Source organism: Diplotaxodon limnothrissa, linkage group LG3 (genome assembly GCF_057381915.1).
Source record: "Diplotaxodon limnothrissa isolate DT_005_m linkage group LG3, D_limnothrissa_male_GT1.1, whole genome shotgun sequence".
NCBI lineage: Eukaryota > Metazoa > Chordata > Actinopteri > Cichliformes > Cichlidae > Diplotaxodon > Diplotaxodon limnothrissa.
Genome location: NC_140598.1, coordinates 54,333,657 through 54,358,911, shown reverse-complemented (window position 1 = coordinate 54,358,911; position 25,255 = coordinate 54,333,657). Strand labels below are relative to the sequence as shown.

The 25,255-nt window shown below is 40.7% G+C and overlaps 1 protein-coding gene across 2 annotated transcripts in view; it reads left to right on the top strand.

Annotated features, from left to right (window-relative positions):
- LOC146636603 (protein Dok-7-like) overlaps positions 1-24,375 on the top strand; it is a 53,704-nt gene extending 29,329 nt beyond the window's left edge. Inside the window, exons 6-13 of one of the 2 annotated variants that reach the window (XM_085349604.1) lie at positions 3,121-3,219; positions 3,411-4,207; positions 6,088-6,136; positions 6,327-6,938; positions 9,109-9,197; positions 10,928-10,997; positions 17,690-17,869; positions 21,676-24,375. In XM_085349604.1, coding sequence (XP_085205730.1) covers positions 3,121-3,219; positions 3,411-4,207; positions 6,088-6,136; positions 6,327-6,938; positions 9,109-9,197; positions 10,928-10,997; positions 17,690-17,869; positions 21,676-21,812 — 2,033 coding nt within the window. In that variant the 3' untranslated portion in view covers positions 21,813-24,375. The remainder of the gene's footprint in view (positions 1-3,120; positions 3,220-3,410; positions 4,208-6,087; positions 6,137-6,326; positions 6,939-9,108; positions 9,198-10,927; positions 10,998-17,689; positions 17,870-21,675) is intronic. The other variant, XM_085349603.1, reaches the window with a different exon arrangement.
- The last annotated feature ends 880 nt before the right edge of the window (positions 24,376-25,255 follow it).

The following is a 25,255-nucleotide window of genomic DNA, read 5'->3' as shown; positions in this document are numbered from 1 at the left end:
GTCAGAGGAATTGGTGCACAAATTATCATCACTCACAGATCAGTGCTGTCGCTCTCTATACACAGTTCGCACGATTGCAAAGTGAAAGCAAAAAAACAAGCGCAAATTCAAACGCGATTTCAATATGTCACATATTGACAGTGGCTCACCGATGCCAATGACATAATTACCCAGCTACATTTCTGAAAGAATGCAAAAGCATTGACATATATTTTTCCTTCCTACAATAGCCCGACGGGCAGGGCAGAGATAGATTTTGGTAGCCCGACTGAAAAAGATCGCTAGCCCCAGGACGTCGGGCTAGCGATATTGCAAGCCCTGTATCTGATTGAGGAATCACTCATCTTTGGAAAAGAGAGTTTATTACAGAGAAATGTCTCTTTCCAAAATAAAAGCTATACTATCCGCTTCTTCTGGGCTATATTCTCAGCAGCATATTAAACAGCTGTCTAAATGACTCGGCTAAAGTTAGTAGCATGCTTGCTTTTTTTTGTCTGCTTCCACTTGTCTTTGCACTAGGATGATGTCGGCGTAAATGTGCAGTCATATTCGTTGTGTTCCCACTAGTGCTTTCAGGTTAATCTCGTTGAAATGACCTTAACGCCACAACACGGCAAATCTCCGTTAACGACACACTAGTTCCCACCCATGTAATTGAGCATTGCATGGCACATCCAACATACTGTTTTACTTTAGTCCATGACTCGCTTACCTTCAGGGTCATACGTCACATGAAAACCAAAATAATTCCAAACGCCAGATCTGAATGAGGGTGGGGGAGGTCCATGTTGTAAGGAGAGCTTAACTTCTGTCTCGCTAGCTTGCCCTGCGCTCTTCCTTCTGACGATGCTGTCTGTGTTGAGCGCTCAGTGAATCTGCATTCGACTACTCCGCCTAGGCTGCACTGTCGAGCCTAGGCGGAGTAGTCGAACGCAGATTCACTGAGCGCTCAACACAGACAGCATCGTCAGAAGGAAAGTTGATAAAATAAATTACAAATTTTGTATTGTTCGATACATATGCGTACCGAACCGAAAGCACTGTATCGAACGGTTCAATATCGATACGAATATCGTTGCACCCCTAATAAATAAATATATATATATATATATATATATATATATATATATATATATATATATATATATATATATATATATATATATATATATATATGAGAGAATAAATTGATAAAAATACAAACTCCTCATTTTACACTATTTAACAATCTGAAATACAGCTGTTTCAGTAGCAAAAACCTTACAGCATTAACTTAGTGATCATTTACTGAGTGACTTTATCAGTCTCTCATGTTGTTATGGTTAGGCAGACCCTTTTTCAGTTTCAGCATTTGTGTATGCACAGCTCTCTTGCGGTCCTACCACAGCATTTTAGTCGGGTTGGACAAACACATTCTTTTCCTTTTCAGATATTCTGTTGTAGATTTGCTGCCGTGCTGGGGATCATTGTCCTGTTGCATGATTCAGTTTCAGCCAGGCTTGAGCTTTAGACAGATGGGCTCTAGAAAACTTTGCTACACAGAGGAGTTCATGGTGCCAAGATCCTGAGGTCTGCAAAACGAGCCCAAATCATCACCCCTACACCACTGTCATTGACAGTTGGTATGAGGTGTTTGTGCTGATGTGCTTTGTTTGGCTTTTGGCAGACGTGCACAGCCAAACATCTCCACTTTGGTCTCATCTGTGCAAAGGAAATTGTTCCAGAAGTCTTGTTCACATGCAGCTTTGCAAACCAAACCTCGCTGCCATTCTCCTGCAATCCTTCCAAACACATCACACTTGTTGAGCCCTTTTCTAACTGTACTGTTATGAACTTTGACATTTAACATACTGAGGCCTGTAGATTCTAAGATGTAGTTTTTTTGCAGTTTCTACAGTATTGCTTCAATATTCTGTTATACTGCCACAATAGGGGATGCTTATATTAAACATGGCCAGAATTTCAAGTAATGAGGTTAGTGTATGTGCCAGTAATCTCTGTGAGCCAAAAGCTCAGGCTTCAGACTGCTCTAAACACTGTGATGTCAGAGGATATCTCAAATATGGTCGTATGAGCACTGAAACTCCACCCACCTGCTGTCCAGACCTTCTGTTTCTGAGTGGCAGGCAATCAGAAGAAAGTCGGCTTAAAGGGAGAGGCTATAGCTGCTTGTTTCAGGCAGAGGATGATCTAAGGGGTTACAACAAGACCCTAACTTTGACTCATGCAAAGGTATGTTGTAGTCCAGTAATGTAAGCATGGAGTTCAATCAGAAACAGGAAAAATCCACAAAAATCTACAAAATACTTAAAGGAAAAATAATGGAGGAACCTCAGCCTATATGTATAAATATAAATATATGTATATGAGGAAGCCTGCTTTCTCAAGTGGCACCATTAAAGGAATGTGTGGTCAATATGTGGGGAAAAAAAGACACTTTTTATTTTTAATTTTTTCCCAGTGTGACCTTTTTCAAACACCTTTTTAGACACTCCTGTACACTGGAGGTCAGTACTCATCACCTGGGATTTCAGACTTATGGTATATTTACCACTTTACTGATGCAGGATTCAGATGGATATAAAAAAATATATCAGCCCAGTGTTAGAACTGACCTTGATGGTCCAAGGCACATTAGATTCATGCACTGCCGCCAGCAGCAGAACGCGTACCAGCAGAGCCACGTGGCAGCACTATTAATACACCCCTCAGTGTTGCACAAATACTGCTAGGTGTTCCCCTGTGTGACCCTTTTCTCTGCCTGTCCAACAGCACGCTACACTCAGGGATCAAATAATAGCACACGTCCGCAAAGTTGTTTACTCCTTTTCACTTACACCTTGTGGCTGACACTGTTTGCGCGTTCACAGACAGTTGAGTGAGACCGTTGCAGTTTAGAGTGTCCCCTCTCATGTCTTTAGAGTAGCTGGATGTGTTTTCGCAGCTGTGCCCGTGTCACCGCCGCGGTTCAGCTGCGTCACATTTGATCCCATATCTCATTGACAGTGTCGAGATTCATCACACTTAGCACTTACACTTCATTTTTCTCTGCCCGACTTTTCATGATTGAGATCATGCTGGCTGCTATTTATAATACAGCCCTTTGTTTTTTTTTTACAGATCCTAGTGGCAGCCAGACCACTTCAGAGGAAAAGCTGAACCTCGAGGCCCAGGAGCTAGAGAAACGACTGAGCATGCTCTCTCATGGGAGTGGCACAGGTAGAAAACACGACTAAAGTTTTTGGGTGCGCTGGCAGGTGCTTTGATTTATTGTTCCGTTAAGTGGAAGGAAAAAAAGACCGAGGCAAAGAGAGTGTGTCATGATTCCTTAATGTGCTTTGTTGATGAAAGCAGTGTTTTTGTTGATTAAATTCATTAAAGGTTTAATTATGTTCTGCTCGTCTTGGCAGTCTCTTTGACTTACTGCCCGTCTGCTGGGGGTGACGACCGCAGCATTTCCGGTTCTTCTGACACTTCAGACACCAGCCACTCAGACTGCAGCATTGGCAGCCGGCTGGGAATTTGGACTGAACCGGCTTCCAACCCACCTGAAAACGTCAGCCACACGGGCACTAAAGTGCCACTGCAGATCAGCGAGAAGCTTTCTGCCAACCAGGGAGGTGGACACCGGCCTGCGGCTAAGCCGCCCCGGCAACTTCAGGAAATCGGTCGTCAGAGCTCATCAGACAGTGGCATCGCCACTGGCAGCCATTCCTCGTACACTGGCAGTTTCTCCTCCTACACAGGCAGTCTGGATATGACCCCCGGAGAGGACTTTGGTTCTTTTTTAAGCTTGCCTCCACATTTGGCTCAAGATCTCAGCCCTTGCACTTGTCCTGCTGTTCCTGGACGTGACTACCAGGTGCCAACTTCACTTAGGTATGTCTATGACACTCCCAGGAGTGTTTTACAGGAAGCAGGTGGAGGTGCCAAAGACAATGAAGCCTCCGCCTCAACTAAAGACCCTCCAGCCCTTTTAGGGTTCACAGCAGAGGCAGCAAAACAGGACAAGAGCAGTGCCACAACCCCTGAGGCTCACTCAGAAGCTACTGAAAGTCAGTCAGTCAGTGAACTCTTTCAGGGCCTTTCAGTGACGAATAAGAAAACCAAGGTGGCACCCTCTAGTGACTCTTGTAATACCTGCACCTCCTTCACTTCTGTCTCCAAAACCATCGTGACCATCTGCTCTGTATGCGGTGGAGTTAAGGTAAGTGGAAACACAAGTATTCTGTTTGTTTTCTGGCAAAAGGGAATGTTGATCAGATCTGGGTTAAACAAGCGTAGCTGCTCTCATGAACCATCTGTTTTTCCATCAAACTTCAAAAAACGAAGGAAAAAAAGTCATCAGTCCTGTTCAAATGGTCTCGTGAACACGCTCCATTATATAACCTGCTGTCACGCAGTAGCAGCTTGTGTGCACAGGCTTTATCATCAGTGTATCATCTGTTCTGTAGCCCGCTTGTCAGTGTGACCTTTGTGGTATCGTGCGGGCTGACTGTGATGCCGCGCTGCGTTTGGTGTCAGAACAACTAACAGTCCCACGGCCCATCTGTCCAACACGTTAGTGTTTCTGCACTCGGTTCAGTTTTACACTGTCACTGAATATGGCAGATTCACACCTTGTAAGTTATGAGTGACTTGCAATTTTCTATCCTTATTACACCTCTGCATCTGTATATCTGTGTATGCATATCTAGGTCAAAACACACAATCTTTATTTAATGCCTTTAACGCCCTTCACTTCAAGCTGTTTAACTCCGTGCGTGCTTCACTCGCCTGTGAGCGCCGAACTATTTTGCTGTTTTATTTATTTTTTTTAAATACTCAAGTACAGACTTTGGTGGTATTCTTTGTTTGAGCTTTGGCTGACTTCTTCTGTGGTGTCAGAGTTGGTGTGAATTTTTCTTTTTCAGAGTGTAGTCTTTGTAAGGGGTACAGCTGATAATTATTTATCTTATTAATGAATCTGGGGACTATTTTGACAAAGATTTTGTGCATATTATGTGAATAAAGTACTATTATAATTCATTCAGGGCTAGAATTGGAGACAGTTTTTTGCTTTTTCAGAATTGCATGATACATGATACATGTTCTGATTGGCCAGCGATGGCTTAAGGATTAATCATTTGTTGACTTTTGGAGTAACAGGGAGTTATACACATATACAGTGCATTATCTGATGGCTTGCTGCTTTCAGGTACAAAAGTAGCTGAAGGTTTTTTCTGTTCCTTATTAGTCACTTTTACTCAATACAGAGAGCTCCACCTGCTGGCAGTGCATTTATTTAAGAGTGCAAGCTGCATTTGTTTGATTGGGTAGATTTAAAAAAAAAAAAAAAAAAAAAAAAATCAGCTCTGTATTTTCCGTTGGTCTACAGTGAAGTAGATGAATACTAGTTATTGGCCAGGTGGATCAGACATGAATGCCACGGGAGGGGATCCAACTCCTTCAGCCTGAACAACACCATCTACCCCTGTAGTGTTGACTGGCTCAGTGGAAAAGGGCTAGTTCACAGGACACATTAAACCGTGACTATTATAATTACAATCACATGGATGTAATAAGATTTAAGGAACCTGGTTGGTTTCTCACTTGGGGAGTTTGTGTAATTGTTTTATAAGAAAAAACAAAGCAGCGCTGGCCTGTGATCATGTGATGCCGAAGTCAGACAGCCCCCGATATAACACTCATTCACAGCCATGACGCCTGATTTACACTCAAAATCAGGCGAATCGTAATAATTTGGAAATCATAATCAGTCAAATCAACATAATTTTACTGCATTTCCTCAAATAATACAGTGCAGATGTTTAATGAAATGACTGGGCCTTTTTAAACTCAGTGCATAAATAAAAATATATAATTTTGAGTCATTTTATAGATTTTTGTTCTCAGAGGAAGTAGTGGGCTTGTGAGCCATAGCCAGGCTGTTGAAGCGTGAAGTCCCTGAGTCACTTTTGTTCTTTTTATCAGCTTTGTTGACAAAAAATAAACTAATATGTAGGTCATTGCGAGCCTTTCCCTCATATTTCAATACTAGAGTGGACTGTTAAAATAAAAGTCATTTTTTTCGTCAATATTTCACAGGGGACTCCATACAGCCCTTGTAGTTCTTCAGTGATACCTGCCACACCAGGTAAGGATACTCCTCTGAAGTCTTTCATGCACGCTGCGTGTGGTTTCTCTTGCATGCATAAACGGTTTTAAAGCACGCTGGGCAAAAAACATTGATGTAGCAGCCACAGCTTGCTGTTTTGATTTGGGACAGAAATCAAAGTTGTTGTAGGTTTTTGGTTTTTGTTTTTTTTTTTTAATTTTGCCTCCAGAACATCATATTTTTAATCCAGCAGATCAAAGTGGTGACAAATCACCATGCAGACCCAGTACCAGTGAACACACTGGTGCGGAGATGAAAATTCAGGAGACCTCTCCTGGCTCTGAAATCATCCACAGTGCGGGGATGCCAACTGTGAAGATGAGTGAGGAGTCACGGCTGCCAAAAAAAGGAAGAGAGAAATTAGCCTGTCTTTTAGCTGATCTGCTCAGCTTTCCAGGCACAGATAGCCAGCCAGAGGCAAAGACACACAGATTGAACCTGTATGAGTCAATGAGCCCTGCTTTTGGTAATGAGCTTAATTTGGCACCAGCAGTACCATTACAAGACTCACAGCAAGACAAAAGAGCTGTCATTTATGAAAACTGTTTGAAGTGTCAAGGAGAGCACTGCCAGCCTCCACCACGGGCCGTGCCCGCTCAAAAGTGGCGCAACAGGAACATTTCCCCTTTAAAAAGCTTTCCGACTTGGCTGCACCTGAAGAAAGGCCAAGAACATCCAGCTAATGAGGAGTTACTGTACCAAGCCCTAAACGATTCATCACAGAGCGCGGATGGGCAGTGTTGGTATGAAGAGATAAATGGATCGACAGTGACCAGTGAAGGTAAGAGGCCACCTTCGACAGTTTCCTCTTCAACTGATCGCAAACTTCAGATCCTTGGCTGGTTTCCTCTTTTTCCCCATTCTGTTCCTTTTGAGGATCTTTTTCTGTCCCGTTCCTTGTGTTTCTCTCAGTGAAACCACTCTTTCTTCCTGGCTTATTTTCTCTAATCAGTCACTTGTGTTGCTTTGTAGAGCTGAGCCTTGAGGTGAGCTTTGCCGCAAAGTTGCAAAATCAGGAATGATAGTTTATCCTGTGACTGTCACTGTGTACCAACTCAGTCATTTACAGTCAGTCTTTTACCTGCTAGAGCAGAGAGAGAGAGTCATGTGTCAAATCAAACACAGCAGATTGTGTCCTTTTTGGAAGTTTGCAGTAATTAACTGTGATCGTTAACTGTTGTTGTGGTACTTTTGCATTGAAGATGTTTACGTACAACACTGAACAAAACCACAAAAAGCCTTATGAGCATGTTACGATTGGATAGCAGCTACTGCTGTCAACAACGTCCATAATTTTAGCTTCAGCTTTAGCATTAGTAATACATCCTCTTCTCATGGTGGTCTCTTCACTGCCTCTACCTCTGTAGTTAAGATGGCAAAGGTGCACAGAAACCAACACTAAACACTTTGACCATTACGCTACATTGCCTGGGTATTTATAGTGCCATGCATGTAGTCTCGCAGAAGTGTAATAAAAAATGACACAGCTTTTAGAGGGTTTATACACTCACTGGCCACTTTATTAGGTCCACTTGGTAATACTGGGTTGGAGCCCCTCGTTTGCCTTCAGTGCGGTCTTAATTCTTCATGGCACAGATTCAACAAGGTGCTGGAAACATTCCTCAGAGATTTTGGTTCATGTTGAAATGATAGTATAACGCAGTAGATGCAGATTTGTTGGCTGCACATCCATGATGGGAAACTCCTGTTCCTCCACATCCTGAAGGTGCTCTGTTGGATTAAGCTCTGGTGACTATGGAGGTCATTTGAGTACAATGAACTTATTTTCATGGGAATGTTTGAGATGATTTGAGCTTTGTGACATGGTGTGTTATCCTCCCATCAGTGTACACTGGTCATAAAGGGATGGATATGTTCAGCAGCAACGGTCAGGTAGGCTGTGGTGTTTAGATGATGCTCAGTTTGTACTAAGGGGATCAGAGTGTGCCAAGAACATGTCCTCCATACCATTACACCACCGGCAGCCTGAACTGTTGATACAAGGGAGGACGGATACACGCTTTCATGTTATTTACACCAAAAATCTGACCCTTCAAAACTCTTCAGAGTAGACACCGTTTTTCTAATATTTTAGTATCCAGTTTTAGTGAGCTTGTGTGAAGTGTAGCCATGTCAAACGTCTCTTAAATCATCTTTCTTCCTCATTCTGATGCTCAGTTTGAACTCCAGCAGGTCGTCTTGACCATGTCTGAATGCACTGAGCTGCTGCCGTGTGATTGGCTGATTAGACATTTGCATCACTGATCAGTTGAACATTATACCTAATAAAGTGGCCAGTGGGTGTAAGTGGTCTCTCGTGAATTTAATCCTGTTTACAGAAAGATTAACTAAGACTTTTTAAATGAAATGTCATCTGTAAATTTTTACGTTTTTTGTGAGCACAGAAAGACCACTTTTTAGGAAAGGAGTAACCATTTATTAATCTATTGTCGGAATTATATATGTGTGTTATAAGTAAATTTTAGGATGGGGTCTGTTATTATTTGTTCCACAGATCAAATGATGACAACATGATAATTTTATTTATATCTATAAATATTGACAGTAAATGAAGCCAAAATGACACATCTTAAACATTTTAACAAAATTCAGGGTGCAATTTCTGTCCTTTGCTTGTTATCCATGATTCATACTGAGCAACAAAAGGATCCTATTTAACTATTTGTTCTTTAAAAGAAAAAAGGAAAAAAACTCTTAGTATTGTGTGATGATGAATCAAGCCTTTGTTGTTTGTTCTCACCACTCGATCTGCACGAATTCCTCCATTTGCATGGAGAAAATTGTGTCTGCTTTGGTTCACAAAGTGCATTTAAACAAAAAAAGAAAAGAAAGCAACACAATGTGGTATAATTTTTTTCCGATGAGTTACAATAATAAAATGTGTTTTTGTTTCTTATATGTAAAATGCACAATATCGTCTCTTTCACCAGACAAAAGGCTTAGTAGTAAAGAGGAAAGACGCAGAGCCGATCCTGCTTATGAGATCATGGAGAGTCGGATGCTGGAGAGGAACCCAGAGGTAGACACATCCAAAACACTGTAATCCGCTTTACACTATCAACAACTCACACATTTTTACTTTGCAACTCATTGTGCTCTTAGTTCAGCTAAGCATTTGGGGGAAATGTCTGATATCATGAGAATATTAACTGAATACACAGAATAAAGGGCAACCCATAGAGGTTTGTTATTAAGAGGCTTCAGTAGTAAATCTGAAATTAGACATGGAAAAATATGTCCAATAAGCATTTTGTAGTTTTGAGCCTATTGTCCTGATATTATTAAGCATTTGGATTAGAATAAGCGAGTTTAAGGGTTTGTATTTTCTCTATAATGAACTGAAGTTTTAGCATGAAAACAATGTATTTAATGCACTCGTTCACGTGTGCTTGCTCAGTTTTGTGACAGTATCTTGCATGATTACATCGCTATGTTTACAAATTCTCTCCAGGATATAGATTTTATATACAGTCATGTGCAAGAGAGTTTTTCACAGTTGTGTGAAAAACAAACACAAGAACTAAGAGGGTAAGCAGCAGCCGCAAATACACTTGATTACGTGATCATCATCAAGCATGAACAAAAAGCAGACATTTTGGCAGTTTCTTGGTCTGAGGCATAACACACAGGAAAAGACATCAGCAGTGATCTTAAACAAGCAGTTGTTGCTGCTCATCAGTCGGAGAAGAGTTATGGGGTATTTCAAAACATTTGAAGTCCATCATTCTGCAGCGAGACAGACTATTGACAACCAGAAAATACTCAGGATGGCTGGAATTCTTCCCAGGAGTGTGCTTCCCAGCAAACTCACCCCAAGGTCAGATTGTGCAGTGCTCAGAGAAACTGCAAAAAGCCCAAGAGCTACACCTTAGACCTTAACGGCCTCAGTTAGGATTTTAAATGTTAAAGACATGCAACAGGGCAGTGATCCCAAGCACAGCAGCAAATCTACAACAGTATGACTGAGAAACAAAAGAATCAAGGTGCTGCAATCATCCAGTCAAAGTCAAGACTCCACCCTTAAGGAAAGGGTGTGGTGACCTCAAAAGGACTGTGCATAAATGAATACCAGCAGATCTCAATGAGCTGAAGTGGCTTTGTAAAGAAGTGTGGGCCAGAATTCCTCCACAGCAATGTGAGACACTGATAAAGTCAGACACACACTTACTGCAAGCATATTACATGTTCATGTTTGTCCTGTGCTGTCGTTCTTTTTTATGTGACTGTAAAAGATGGCTACCATTATGTCACCTACTAGTGTCTGGACTCTGTATTTTTAAACTTTAATATTAGCATCTATAGCCCAGAGAGTAAAGTGCTAAATATCATCATCATTGTCATCATCATCATTGTCATCATTGTCGTCGTCTATTTATATAGCACTTTGGTCTGCCTGGTGCCTTTTTAAAGTGCTGAACAATACAAAAACAAAGAAAAGCATATCAGGTAATGTTAGCATTAAATGCTAACAGTTCATCATACAGACATGGGTAAGCTCACTAAAACTGGAGCACAATCTTATTTAATGCTCTGCACTGCAGTGGGCCTAAAGTTCATGGTTATCTGTCTGTAGCGATGCTGCACAGTGTTCGCACATGTAAGACATAGCCCTGAGTTCTGAGTAAATTCCAAATGTCTATAAATACTCCTCATGTGCCCACTGAACAGTCATCGTCACACTTATGTAATAAACTTATGTCACTCAATGCAAGTTATAATCAGCAGTGCTTACTTTAATGTGTGTTGCAGGCACAGGAAAAACACAAGTATGAACTAATGGGCAGCTACGGCCAGCAGAGGTTCCTTCAAGAGACTGAAGGTGAGTGAGACTGACGCCAGGCAATCAACATAACCAGGTTGTTTCAGCGATTTGGTTCATTATTTTTTTCAGCCAAGCTATTCAAACATATGCAGATTTTCAAGTCCGTAGCAGCACAAATGGATTTTTCTTTTTTCTGAATGGACCATTTTAGTTTTTTAAAGTGCTCTGAACACTTTTCAGCTGTGCATTACCCAGGCTTCTTACAATAACCGGGCCCACTTACGGAAAGTGAATTAAATTGAGTCATGCGCCTGAATCAACATCGCTGTAAACCATCACCTGTTGCTTGGTGTGCTTGGACTGAAATGAATAAATAAAACGAGGCTCATTCAGAGTCTGAAAAGCAGACTGGCACTAAGCATAACATCCACAAGGCTGAACATAGGAACATGTTATATCTCGGCGCGCTCGCCATACACCTGCTTGACTTCAGTCAGGGCAGTGAACTGTAATGCTGATGGGGACTTGCCTTCATGAAGTGGCTATTACTACATAGCACATGAAGCGCATTACAGAGACTCTCTGCAAGCACCAGCTGTCAGATTAGTGTAAACAAAGGGGTAATTAGCACTTTATTACATGTAAAATAGTTGTGCCATGCAAACTAGTTTGTATGGAGAAATTTTTTGCTGCTAAATTTTTAAGCCTTTTCATTGCAAATTTGCACTGTAGTAAAAGTCACTGTTTGGAAAAAAGCTGCTTAAGTGTAGCATCAATAGCTAAAATTGCTCAAAACTAAAGGGGAGCTCCTGGTCACTCAAGGAGAGAGGATTCTGGGAAATCTCCATAATAAGAAACACCCCTGGAGAAAGTATTACATTAGAAACAGTCATTCACCTAAACAATGAACTTATTAGAATTCGTTTACTAAATAATATTTTACACGAATACTAATATAATAAAATTATAGAAATGCTATTTTACAGTATGGTGCAAAACTCCCTGCACTTCTTTGCTTTTTGCAAGTAAAATAGGGAATAGGTGCAGCAATCATTTTTTAAATGTGTAAAGATCAATGTCAGTGTTTGGAATGAACACCTTTCTTGTAATTTCTTTAAGTAGTGTTCAGGAATAGTTCTCCAGGCTTCTTGAAGGACATTCAGAGTTCTTCTTTGGACCTTTTGTTCTGTTCTCTGTTATGATGATGCTACAATCGATGACTGATGGTTTCTGATTATGAGTTTTTCTATCCAGGTCTGTCTATCTTTTACTGCATTGGCAGTGTGCTTGAGATCATTGTTATACTAAAAAATGAAGCCTTTCCTGATGCTATTGCATGGATGATAAAAGTCATGAAGAGAGTATCTCATTGATATTAAAATGAATACCACCAAGTCTCAGGTGGGAATTAATACAAATACACCATTTTATGCTAAAGCTTTTAGCTTACAGGCAGGGGCTTCTTTCCAAGTTCAGCGGAAGAGGCATCGTAATCAAAAACCTGCCAACAGCATGACACCAAAGTAAGCAGTTTGAACCCTTGAATTACTTGAATCTTCTTTATAATGTTGCTTTAATTCATTGAGGTTTCCGGGCATTTGTTTAGGCACAGCTCCTTATGTACCTATCACAGTATTTCAGTTAGGTTCAGGTCTGGACTCATTGCTACACCTTGATTCTTTTCCTTTTCAGCCGTGCTGTTGTAGGTTTGTTGCTGTCCTTGGGCTCATTGCCCAGTTGTTGGAGTCAGTTCGAGACATGCTTTGGCTATCAGACAGATTGCTTCACTGGAATACTTTAGTACACAGAAGAGTTCATAATCAGGTCCCATGACTACCAAACAAGCAAAAATCATCATCCCTCCCCCTCCGTGCTTTACGCTTGATACAGCGCAGACATTATCGAAAGAAGATGGTTTTCCACCTGAAACTTTGCAAGGTCTAAACAGTATGTCATCTATAAATCTGTGTATTATTCAAATAATATTCTTTGACATGTTTTCAAGATTACGCAAAAACCCTCCAGCCCTCCAAGGGGCTGATTATAAGTTTTGATTTCTAAAAATCAGCCTTTACTAAAGACCACATAGACTACACTATCATAAATAGGATTTTGGTAGGACCGTCTTTGTGGCTCGTGCACATCTGTGATGTAGTCTTGCTCTCAAAAACTATTTTAATTTCACGCACCCGCCTCTTCAACTTTTTACACAAGTTTATCACATCAAAAAGTGGATGTTGTTGTCCTGGTGAAGGTCTCATTTAAAGCTGAAACTGGAGCGGGAGTGAAATGGTAAGGTGTTCTAGTCAAAGAAAAACAAACACCTACACTAGGGCATTTTGCTTTCCCATTCCCAAAGGTTTCCACATGCATACGTTGCCATAAATTGTACATTGTGGGAGGTTTACAGGTCTTTGTAATCCTTTTTGTGTACATACCACAGCTTAGTGTCCTTCTGCAACAATAATGTGGGAAAGGTGCAAAACCCACTCACCCTGAATACACAGTTATTATCTGAACTGTGTTTTCCATCCGAAAGCACTTGACTTTTTAAGCTGGGGGTCACTAAACTCTGTTAGGTATTGCCTCTAACTTCTCCCCTGGAGGTTTTGCAAAGTGTATTATCGAGACGTCCCCCAGCCTTAGAGCTGTGGGCAAATCCACTGTTGTAATGGAAGCCATTATAAAGCACCACACTCTCCTGCAAGAGCTGGTTGGTGTCTGATCAATTAGGTTAGACTTTGCCAAAGGCTGTACCCACTGAGACTTTGCTGGCGTCTAATGGCTTCTCACTGATTGTAAGAGTGTCCCCTGGGGTTGATGCTTCTGAGCTGCGGGTAATGGCCACTGCCTACTACCATTTAGGAAGAGTCAATAGCAGGTGAAATCTTTTTTCCCAAATGTTGTTCTATACAATCTGTATGCCAATGGTAACGCACTATCTGTGACAGGGTAATTGCAACAAGAGAAATATGAATCCATGTTGGCGCATATATAATCCTGTAGGTATTATATATGCGCCAACATCTATTGTTTTATTTACTATAAGACGGTTATAGACGTTCTACTACAGAGTCCACACTCTGATTAATGTTTCTGTTTGTAGTTGTGAAATGCCTCAACCAAGCTGCTTTGTGTTGCTTTGATTGACAAATAATGACGGAAGATAAAAAAAACAAAAAAAATAAATCTTTTCTGTGATCCAGATCTACTCTTTAATCTTTAAACATCAATGCACACACAGCAACGGACTCAAAGAAAGATAGATAAATGTTCACAGGCTCAGATCAGCAGTGTTTGCATTGTTAGGAACAGTGCGTTGTTTTGCTACGTCTGTAAGGGTCTGGGCTTTTTGAATTCTTTTTGTTTTCTTTTTAGTTAATGATGAAACATTTTTTGTTGACATTATACTTGAAAAAGATAACACAGGCTCTGTTTGTGTATTGTAGCTCAACTATGATCCTTGAGGGTAAATCAGGGAAAAATGTATTTGCATTGGTGCGTTTTTCAACAATTCACTCTTTTTTTGGGGGGTCAGATATTAATATAAAAACAGATATTGTTTTTCCCTAAAATAATTTCAAAGAAATTATATATGATTTACTGTTTGGACTCCACTTTGTACATAATGAATACAAGACTGTGTGTTTTTTCATATTTTTTTTAATAGTGCTGAAAATAAAGTGAAACTATAAAACTATAGTATTAAATAATTAGTTAATCATTTGATCAGTTTTGCATTGCATTTCAAAAATCAGCAGATAAAAAAAGATATTCATGAACAATAGGGATGGGAATTGTAAACTGGTTCCTGTTCCCAGTCTTCCAATTCCTTGGGATTGTTAGTCTGCCTGCCAGTTGATCCCACTTTCTTGCACTCTTGCAACGATGAACTGTTTTCAGTTCTCGTGTCAGAGGAAGGAAATGGCGACACAGTCTAGAACGTGGATATGAACAAAGACGAGATAAATGGTCTTTGTGTGCAACGTCGAAAACTGCATCCAGGACAGAAACAACCACATTATGCTGCTGACTTTTTTCTTTTTGGAAGCAGTAATGAGCCTGCAGGCCCTGTTCCAACTTTCACAAGTTGATGGAATTGCCTTATCATGATCCAACACCACTGGCAGAAATACAGCCTCGAACCATGACACAGTATTCGCCATGTTTTGTAAATGGCTATAGATACTCACTGTTGTCTCTATCTCCTGAACTTCTCCATGCACACGGATGGTTTGAACAAAAACATTTCAGCTTTAGTTTCATCACTCCATAAGGCCCACTCCACTTTCTTCCTGTTTCCCTTCTTTAAGAGTGGCTTCTTGACAGCAACGCTTCCACTTAAACCATTTCTGATGAAGCTTCAGTGAGCAGTCGATGGATAACCTGAAGGCCCAGATGCATCTCTCAGGTCCTGTGTCAGCTCTGTTGGGTTTATTAAAGACTTGAATTGCAGCTACTTGAACTGCACTCTAGTTATGTGGTCACTGCAGGCCATAGTGTACGACTTGCATCACTTGCATGCTCATCAAACATTCAGTGACCCCTCGTGCTCTGTGATTGAGGCTAGATTAGAGTCCTTCCTTCAGTTGGAAAACAGTCTTCGGGTCTCAAAATGTGAATTTTTTTTTTTCCTTTTCTTTTTTTAAATTATGGACCGCTAAAGATGAGAGGCAACATCTGGCTTGCTGTCAGCACGCAGTTAAAAAGCCAGCATCTGTGATGGTATAAAGGGTCATTAATGCACATAGCATGAGTAACATGTTTGGAGGCACCACTAACAATATGTTGAAAAATAGACACAGCTTTTGGAGCAACATATGCTGCCATGCAGATGATTTGATTATCAGGGAAAAGTCTTGCCTGCGATGCCAAACAACATTCTGCATGTTTACCAGAAAACATCAAAGTGAAGGTGTCTGAAAATTGGATGTATCCGAAGTCCAGACCTTTAGATCGGATTTGGTGCATTATGAAACAATGAATTTGACAAAGAAAGCATAGGTGAGTCTGTGAAAATGTTTATATTTCAGCATTATAGTAATTCTTTCCCTTAGTTCCCAGACACCGTGTTGCTAATCATGCCCCTGTCCCAACAAATTCAAATGGGCAAATGTGTTAAAAAGAACAAAAGAGATATTTATACATCGAAACTCTGATAGTGTGTGACTGCCATGGCTCATCTATTTTGTGCTGGTAGACAACTTTTTGTACCTGTCATGTAAGCCCATCAACCGGGTTAGATGATTCCTATGAACAGTACCGCAGTACTTGTTGTAGTAAAACCACAAAGCATGTAGATTCATTTGGCTTTCTTGACTCTCATTTGCACAAAATTAAAGTGACAGCAAACGTTTATATCACCGTTCAGGATAAGTGATTTTCACTGGTCTCTATTCACAGAGCAGTATTCAAGTTATGCTAATTTCAAGATATCCTTGAGCGTACTGTACTCTGGTTTTGAAGGTTGCAGCTATCACTGCATTAATGCATACCCAGGCACCACAAAAAAAATATGTGATGTGTGTCACAGAGCTGAAATATGCACATATTTTATGTAGTGGTTGTTCTGAAGCTGTATCACTGAGATGCTGAACTAATCATTTCTGCAGCCAGCAGAAAACTTGACTGCAAATCTGCCTTTCTCAGCTTTTAGGTTTATGAAGATAAAGCCGTGAGCTGTTTCTTGTGATTTGAAACAATTTTTCTGGCACAATTAATTAGATGTGCAATCCACTGTAGGCAAAAAATCTGGCAATAATGTGTGTTTGACAGGAAAATCAAAGAGGTTTGGGTGTTCCTATTCAAGTTTTAATGAACGTTTGCTAATAGAAAAATGAGATTTTGCTCCATAAACCCTCAGATATTTGATCTGGACACGTTCATACACTATACAGCCGCATGACAAAACAGCTTGATGATGATTAAAAGAACAATTGAGTTTTACTTCCTCAAAGCATTCTGTGCTTCGAGGACGTAATGTGTATCCCATAAATTATCTCTGGGGCATATCAGCTAATTTCACATAATTAGTCTCTGGGGCGGGGAGAGAACCAATTCATCGTGAAACGCTGTGTTCCTGTGCGACTGCCGATCCCATTATAGCTACCGTTGTTTTTACTGCTGGAAACCGTATTGATACTTGTGTTGTGGACGTCTGTATTTGAATATATCTAATTGACACTGGGCTGCAGCCTGGAGAGCTGCTCAGACTGGAGGGTAAGTTTAGCTTTTGATTAAGGTTATAATGACAAAAACAAATCCAGTTTCAAAGAAGTGTCAAAGTGTAAGTCTGGTTCAATTTAATCTTATAATTATTATCAGTTCTGAGAAAGACTTGATTGGTACTGTGTGCCGTCATAGCCCGTTTGAGCTTGTCTCTCTATGCCACGGGAATCCTCACGACAGGAAATCTAAACATGGGCTGTTGCACTCGGGCAGCATTTATCATGTTAAGAAACACAAACTGTCTAGAAAACACAAGTGAATCTAGAAATACGTGTAGTGTGTGTTCATTGTGCTGAACCCAGGTGGCATTGTTCTTTTATGTTTTTAATAGATTTTGGTTGACAGTGAAGGCTTGGAGGTGCAAAAAAAACAGCATATTATCAACAGGACAAATTGCTTGTTATTTTTAGTTTCTGTGGGGGATTTTTGTTAAAAACAAGTGTTCACACGTTAAAAAAAGAAAAAGCATGACAGAAACGAACCTAACACCGTCTGAGCTTAATTTACTCTCGCATTTTCAGGGGCCGTGTTTGTGTTCCCCCCAGAGGCTCCGCTTGCTGAAAGACCTCGCGGTGAAGGTGTGACGTATGTGAATATTCCTGTTAGCCCCACGTCCAAGAAGCAGCTCAACTACATGGAGCTGGAGCTGCAGGATCCTGTGCATGGCACTAAAGCGGCTGCCGCACATCTGCCAGCTCAAAGTAAGGAGGCATGAATATCTTCTGGTTAGTAAAGGAGATAAACGCCAGATAGTTGGTGTCTGAGGAATGAATGTTCTGCTTTCGATTTATACATACCGTATAACTGCAAACGGCAGCTGTGAGGACCAGTCAGGGTGGACACTTGGAAAATTGTCATGTTACAAGATTATAGTTTAAAGGATGTCACCAAGACTGTGTTTTATTTGTCCAATAAGAGCATTAATCTACAGAGAGCTTTTTGATTGGTGGTGCAGAATTGCTTATTGAAAGCAGGTTTAAAGGGAACTGCTCTAAGAAGAGACGGTGGCAATTCACTGCAACCACCACATGATGCTGTAAGCTTAAGTATAGAGCAAAAAAAGTTTGTCTCATTAATAAATCTTTGAATTTTAATAGGCTGGGTATTGAAGTGAGCTGTTGTCTTTTTTGGCACAAGGAAATGTCTTCAAGACCGGCTGTTAAACTGTCAAATATTACAAACTGAAACAAATTCTCAGACTTGTGTAGTTATTTTCAGTCGGTCTGCAGCGCACGTCTTCCATTAACCTTTGAACAAACTACTAAGAAATGTTGTAATCACATTCATGACCCACAGAAGATGAATCCTAATGACTCTGCTAATCCTGAATTTTTATGTCCACCTCAATGCACCTCTTTTTTTGGCTGCATGTTATAGCACCACCAGCCAGTAAGCAGTAACATTTGTCCAATGTTTTCATTTAGCACCAATTTCCTGTAAAACTTTCTTACTAACCTAAGCTATAGTTTGTCTTTAGTGCCTGTTACCACCATGGATTGCTGCCTGTGATAAAGCTTGTCGTGGGACACATTGCTGTGTAGCCACAGACAGAGTCAGAGTGCCAGAGTGCGCAGCACATCCTGCAGTCGATCCATTTTATTTATGCAGAGCAAATTCAAAACAATGTTCATCTAAAGCTCATCAAATGCCATTATGGACAGAAATCCAACAATGCAAAGTTCCCCTATGAACAAGCACGTGTTGGCGTAAGAGGAAGTAAAAGAAGCTGCGGGCGAACTATTAGAGTTGGTGTTAGTCAGGTCTGATGAACCACGTCCTGCGTTTTTGGAGAGTAAGCTGTAAAATCATTGTTTCCTTTTATTCTCTCTTCAGATTGTCTTTGTATATTTGTGAGATTTTCCCGGGACTGTCCAAAATGCAAATTGTTGAATTTTAGAGACCACCTCCTTGATTTAAGAAACAAAATGATCTCAGTAATGCCCTGATACTCATAGTGTGAGGTATTTTTTGCTTTTGCTCAATGTGCAAAAGTGTTCTGTGCAAGAGCCAACTTACAGTAAGCTGGTGTATCAGCGTTACGCAAGGATGAAAGCCATTGTAGTTACATATTTATGTGTAATTCTATTCGACCTACTCAGAGTTACTGGAATCGCTCGCAAACAATTGAGATGATTTCCTCTCATCTTGGTAAAAGACAGCTGAGTCCTTGTCATCGGAGCCGTAATTGACAGACACGTTGGCCGCTAGCGTCACTGCCCTCGAGAATACGAACAGCGTGGCTCGAGCTCTGACATGAGGTTAATGTCTAATGTCAGCAATACAGTTTATATCCCGGCATGCGGCCTCATTAATCTGTCACCTGGGAGGAGGAGTGTCCTATTTCGGCACTGAAAGGGGGTCGCAGGGCATTCAGATCACAGCTGTAAACTCAGTGGCCCTAATGGGACCCTCCTCCAGGGACTATTTATGTGTCGTGAGGAGCCGGTTTTGATGTCCTCAATTCTGGCACTGTAAGGCGACAGGACTCTAACAGGAGACACATATTGGTGCACGAGGACTGATGTTGTGGGTTTAAACTCTGACATTTTGCTTATATGATTTTCACACAAGGTATACAGTACATTATGGTAATGTGCATATGGAAGACAGTGCATGACAGGAATGTTAAATGCTTCAGCTAAATCATTTGCATATGATTTGTGTTGTGATGCGCTGTCTCATTCTTGAAGCACGCAGACTGGCAGCGAGGGCAGAGGTGTGTGTGTGTGTGTGTGTGTGTGTGTGTGTGTGTATATGTATGTATATACCGTATTTTCTGGACAATAGAGCGCACCTGTTTGTAAGCCGCATCTGCCGTATTAAAAAAAAAAAGATGTATAAGTCCAGGACATTTTCAAGTTCAGGCCACCTGCTTTTATGTCCTCTGAAAGCTTTTCTCGACTTTTGGCATTGCATGAGCTCTTCCCGCTGCCGCCTCCAACGTCTCACCATAGATTGATTGACGCTAAGCTTGCGTGCAGCAGCGCGGTTTCCTTCCTGAATAGCAAGATTGATGGCCTTCAACTTAAAACTCATACAAACTTCTTTGTGTGGTTTCCACGATGAAGGGGCGAGGATTTGAAAATAATTAATAATAATTACACCTTTGTATAAGCCTCATGGTTCAAAACCTAGGAAAAAAGTAGCGGCTTAGAGTCCAGAAAATACGGTGTGTATATATATGTATGTATTAATGTTTTAAGATGATCTAGGAGTGTTTTTTGTCACTTCCACAATTAATGATTCAAGTTCAAGAAATGATTATATCCTCTAACAATTCATTTCCATAATCTTGTTGACAAAAGAATGTTGGGATTAATGAAAAATGCCCAAAGACATCTGCAAATGTGTAAACCAAAGGGAAACAAAAGAAATATTATGGAGTAAATATGAAATCATCATTTAAAACTACATTTTATATTCACAGTTTATTTTTGTTTAATATAAAAATTTGATGATTTGTAACATTTAAGTGAGAGAAAAAGGCAAAAAAGCTAATTAATAAAGAAGGTGGGAAATGTTTTTTCACAGCACTGATATAAGAAAGTAAAGTTTATTTATGTAGTGCTTTTCAAGAATAGTATAAATTGCTTCACAATGTCAGACAGTAGAGCATTAAAACAGCATAAAAGGATAAAACCAAATAAAAGCACGTTTGCATAGGTGGGTCTTCACCTTCCCTTTAAAGGTATCAGCAGTGTCAACAGATCTTTAGTCTAGTGGAAGTGAGTTCCACAACATGGCAGCGAAAACCTCCTTTTATCCTCGACTTGGACTGAGGTACAACCAAGAAGCATTGATCAACTTGCATCAGAGACCTAGCAGTTATGTATGGATGTAGAAATTCACTAATATAGGGAGGCACCACAAAGAGCTTGGAAAGTGATAATCAGAATCTGAAATTGAACTTTGAACTTTGTGGTGAGCCAGTTTAAAGAGGGCAGAATCAGTGTCACAAGGGACCTTTCAGAGGAACTGGTGAGAAACCTTAGGGCAGCATTCTGGGCTATCCAAGGATGCGATCCAGAGATAATTTGGTCAGCGGAAGTAATAACAAATTACAATAATAACAATAAAGTGAGACAAAATACACAATTGGCTGCCATCCGGTTATTTATAAGACAAATAATTTGGTAACATTGAATGACATGTACAACTGGGCATCATCTCAAACAATGATATGAGATGTCTTCAAAGAAGACAGGCCCCAAAAATGAACCTTGGGGCGCACCACAAGATAAAATCGTAGAAGAGGACAGGAATTTAGCAAAGCGCATGAAAAGCTTCTGTGAGTGAGGTAAACGTACGATATGATATTGTATGATACTGATACACTCGTTGGAATATTTCTAAAATGACAAGCTAATTTTTAAAATTTCCATTGTCAGATTAATCATCTAATAGCTTCTGCTCTGTGCAGCTAGTTTTGTGTGCAGCACAACACTGATGAATAATTAAATGGTACACTGATTGAGTTAAAAGAAGTCCCACTTTTGTGTCCTGACAGGAAAGAGCTCCACCAAGTACGCCCAGATTGACATCACTGCCACAGAGATGGCCCACAAAGTCGGCACGTTGCACGCTCTGGGTCGGCAGGAGGGCCTGCACACTCTGGAGCTGAGAAGAAAGGGGACGCCACATTGAATTTTCCTTCACTCAAACGTTGATCTCAGCAGGATTTTTTTTTTTTCACAACAGCAGAACTACAACATCAGACTATAACGTTAGCAAGAAACGTGGCTCTGTGGGCCTTCCTGTGGGATTCCTTCTCTATTCTGTTCCATCTTTTGAATACAGATATCTTTGAAAGCAACCTCAGCCAGTTTACAAAACCCAGAATCCCAGAAAAATGTATTGCGTCCAATGTCTACTTTGTTAGATCGAGACTGTAGTCACAAAGGAGCTGGAATATGGAGCTGGCTTTAGAAAGGTTTGGCTCTTAGTCATGAGATTTCACAACGTTTTTTTGTGAACAACATCTCGTTAAATGGCATTACGCTGCTCCTCGAGCTCCAGGCTCTCTAGAAGTTGGATGAGCAAACCCTGGGCTGAGTCAGGGGCCTCACTAATACCCCAGAGCAAAGGCACTTTACAGCTCACTCAAGCCATCACTAATTGTGTGCTGTTTTTGTCCTTGTGTGGGTAAAAAAGAAAGGTAGGGTGTTTGCAGGAAAGGAAGTGGAAACAGTGTTTGTTCTCACAAGGAGTTCACACACATTTATTCCTCAGTGATCTGTAATTCCATATGTAGTTGCACATAACTCTTTCTGTGTTTCAAATTTAGGAAAGCTTACCAGCCGGTCTTACTCAGAGTGATGCAAAATTCAGAGTAGCTTGATGCGTAAAAAAAAAAGAAGATTTTTTGTGTAAAAGTAGCACAAGTACTGTATTTTCTGGATTATAGAGCGCACCAGTATATAAGCCGCAGATATCTATGTTGAAAAATTAGATATTTACTGCATGTACAGAACGATTTTGTACTGTAAATGTACATGTATGTACCTGAACAGATTCTTTCAGTGCCTTTTAACGGCAGCAACTTAGCTGATTAAAACGGAACAGAAACAAAAGAAAATAACCGGTATTAGGATCCACTGACAGACATCAGAAAAGGATGCTTCTCACCACTTGTCATCCAAGTCTCCCACTCAACCTGGAGTGCAGCTTTAAATGCCCGATTCACACTGATGTCAAGTGGCTGCAAATACTTTGTTGTACCTCCAGGTTTAGGGCCCGGATGGCTTGGGGATAGAAGCTCCTCTTGAGTCTCTCTGTCCTTGCCCAGATGATGCAGAACCTTCTACCGGATTTCAGAAGTAGGAACAGTTTGTTTCCAGGATGGGACGGGTCCTTCAGTGTCTGTGCTGTTCTAGTCTGGCATCTCCTGGTGTAGGTGTCCTGAAGTGGGTGAGAGCAATCCTGCAGCAGCGTTCAGCTGTACGGATCACTCTCTGAAGAGCTTTTTGGTCCTTAACACAGCTGTTCCCAAACCAGGATGTCATGTTCTGTGTGACGATGCTCTCCACAGCGCCTGTATAGAAAATCCCGAGGATCTCTGGAGAGACCCTGAACTTCCTCAGTTGTCGTAGGTGGTACAGGCGCTGCCTAGCCTTTTTGGTCTGGACCTGAATGCGGGCAGCCCATGTCAGGTCTGAGGAGATGTGGACACCGAGATATTTGAAGGACTGCACCCTTTCCACTGGAGCTCCATTGATGATAATGGGCTTGTAGTCTCTGTGCTGACTCCTTCTGAAGTCCACCACCAGCTCCTTGGTCTTGCCAACGTTCAGCTGGAGATGGTTATCCTGGCACCATGATGCATGATGGACAGGTTGTCCATCTGCCCTGATGGACAAGTTTTTACGTCTCATAAATCTGAAACACCACGACAGCCCAGCTTTGAAATCTTCAATATTCATTTCGCGGACGATTGTTTTGGCTTTCAGTCGGATCTGTACAGTGAGTACACCTCGGCCACCTGCTCTCTGTGTATTCACCCAGTCCTCCAGGACATATTCAAGTTCAGGCCACCTGCTTTTATGTCCTCTGAAAGCTTTTCTCTACTTTTGGCATTGCATGAGCTCTTCCCGCTGCCTCCTCCAACGTCTCACCATAGATTCATTGACGCTAAGCTTGCGTGCAGCAGCCCGGTTTCCTTCCTGGATAGCAAGATTGATGGCCTTCAACTTAAAACTCATATGAACTTCTTTGTGTGGTTTCCACGATGAAGGGGCGAGGATTTGAAAATAATTACCAGTTGGTAATTTGTTGTGCGTGTTCTGTCTGCTAAAGAAAAAGTATCGTATTCTTCTTTGCATTGATTTTTCGTCTGTCTTGTTTTTGATTCCAATTCCGGTGAGAGCGCCCCTAGCGGTGGAAGAAAAATCCACAGAATAGCCGCACCTTTGTATAAGCCTCATGGTTCAAAACCTAGGAAAAAAGTAGCGGCTTATAGTCCAGAAAATACGGTAATGGTTCTGCATAACACTTCCATTCTATGCGTGGTGACTCTTGTTAGCCTGGCTCTAACTAATGGGAAAAAGATCAGTTGCTGCCATACATTTTCCCTCCTGCTTCCCAGTTCATATACAATTGGGTTTAATTTGGGAAAGTCTTCATAAATAATGCAAAGCTTTGTTTTGTTTTGTTTTTAAATCAGTGGCCGTTTTTGTCAAAATTATATTATACAATGTTTTTTTTCTAATCACCTCCCTGAAGCTATTAGCATTTTTGTTATTCCATACTGTGTGTCTTTGTGTGGATATTGGCATTTTACTGCAGTATTGAAAATAGCTTGTATTTGTAGAGCTACTCCTCTTGATAAAGCCAGTATTGCTTTTTTTTTTTTTCATGTTCTGTTCACATACCACTGATTTGATTAGCTGTAAATATATTTTCTTTCTATTTGGGTGGATTGTCATAAAATGTGAAGGTGTTTCTGTACAGTAAGCATGTATGGAAAGGGTTCAAGGATGGCATCTGCTTCCTAAGGATCTACTTTTTTTCATGTAATACTCTTTTTCTTGTAAATTATTTACTGTCAGTGCGCCCCAGGGTGGCTGTGGTTACAATGTAGCTTGCCATCACCAGTGTGCGAATGTGTGTGTGAATGGGTGGATGACTGGATATGTAAAGCGCTTTGGGGTCCTTAGGGACTAGTAAAGCGCTATATAAATACAGGCCATTTACCATTTACCATTTATGTTAACACTGCTTTGATGTGTTCTTTCTTTTTCTTTTTCTAGAACAACAGTAGATCTCATATGGCTCTCCCTCCATGTACAGCTGTAAACCTGTTGGGTACCATATTATATAAATCAGCCTTACCATTGATGTGTTTGCTTCATTCAACTGTAACACCACTGGTTTATAATGCAGATAGCACAAATAATATTAATACTGATCATCTTATTACAAACTAGCTATACATATCTAACTTTTTTTATTATCATGCTGGAAATGTTTTTTTCTGTTAACACTGAAGACTTAGGCTTGAAAGCTGAGTCAGTAACACTGAGGGTGCAGCTTGCAGACACTCTGTAGCTCTAATTTTTACTCATTTATTACAGCAAGAAAGACGAGATGTT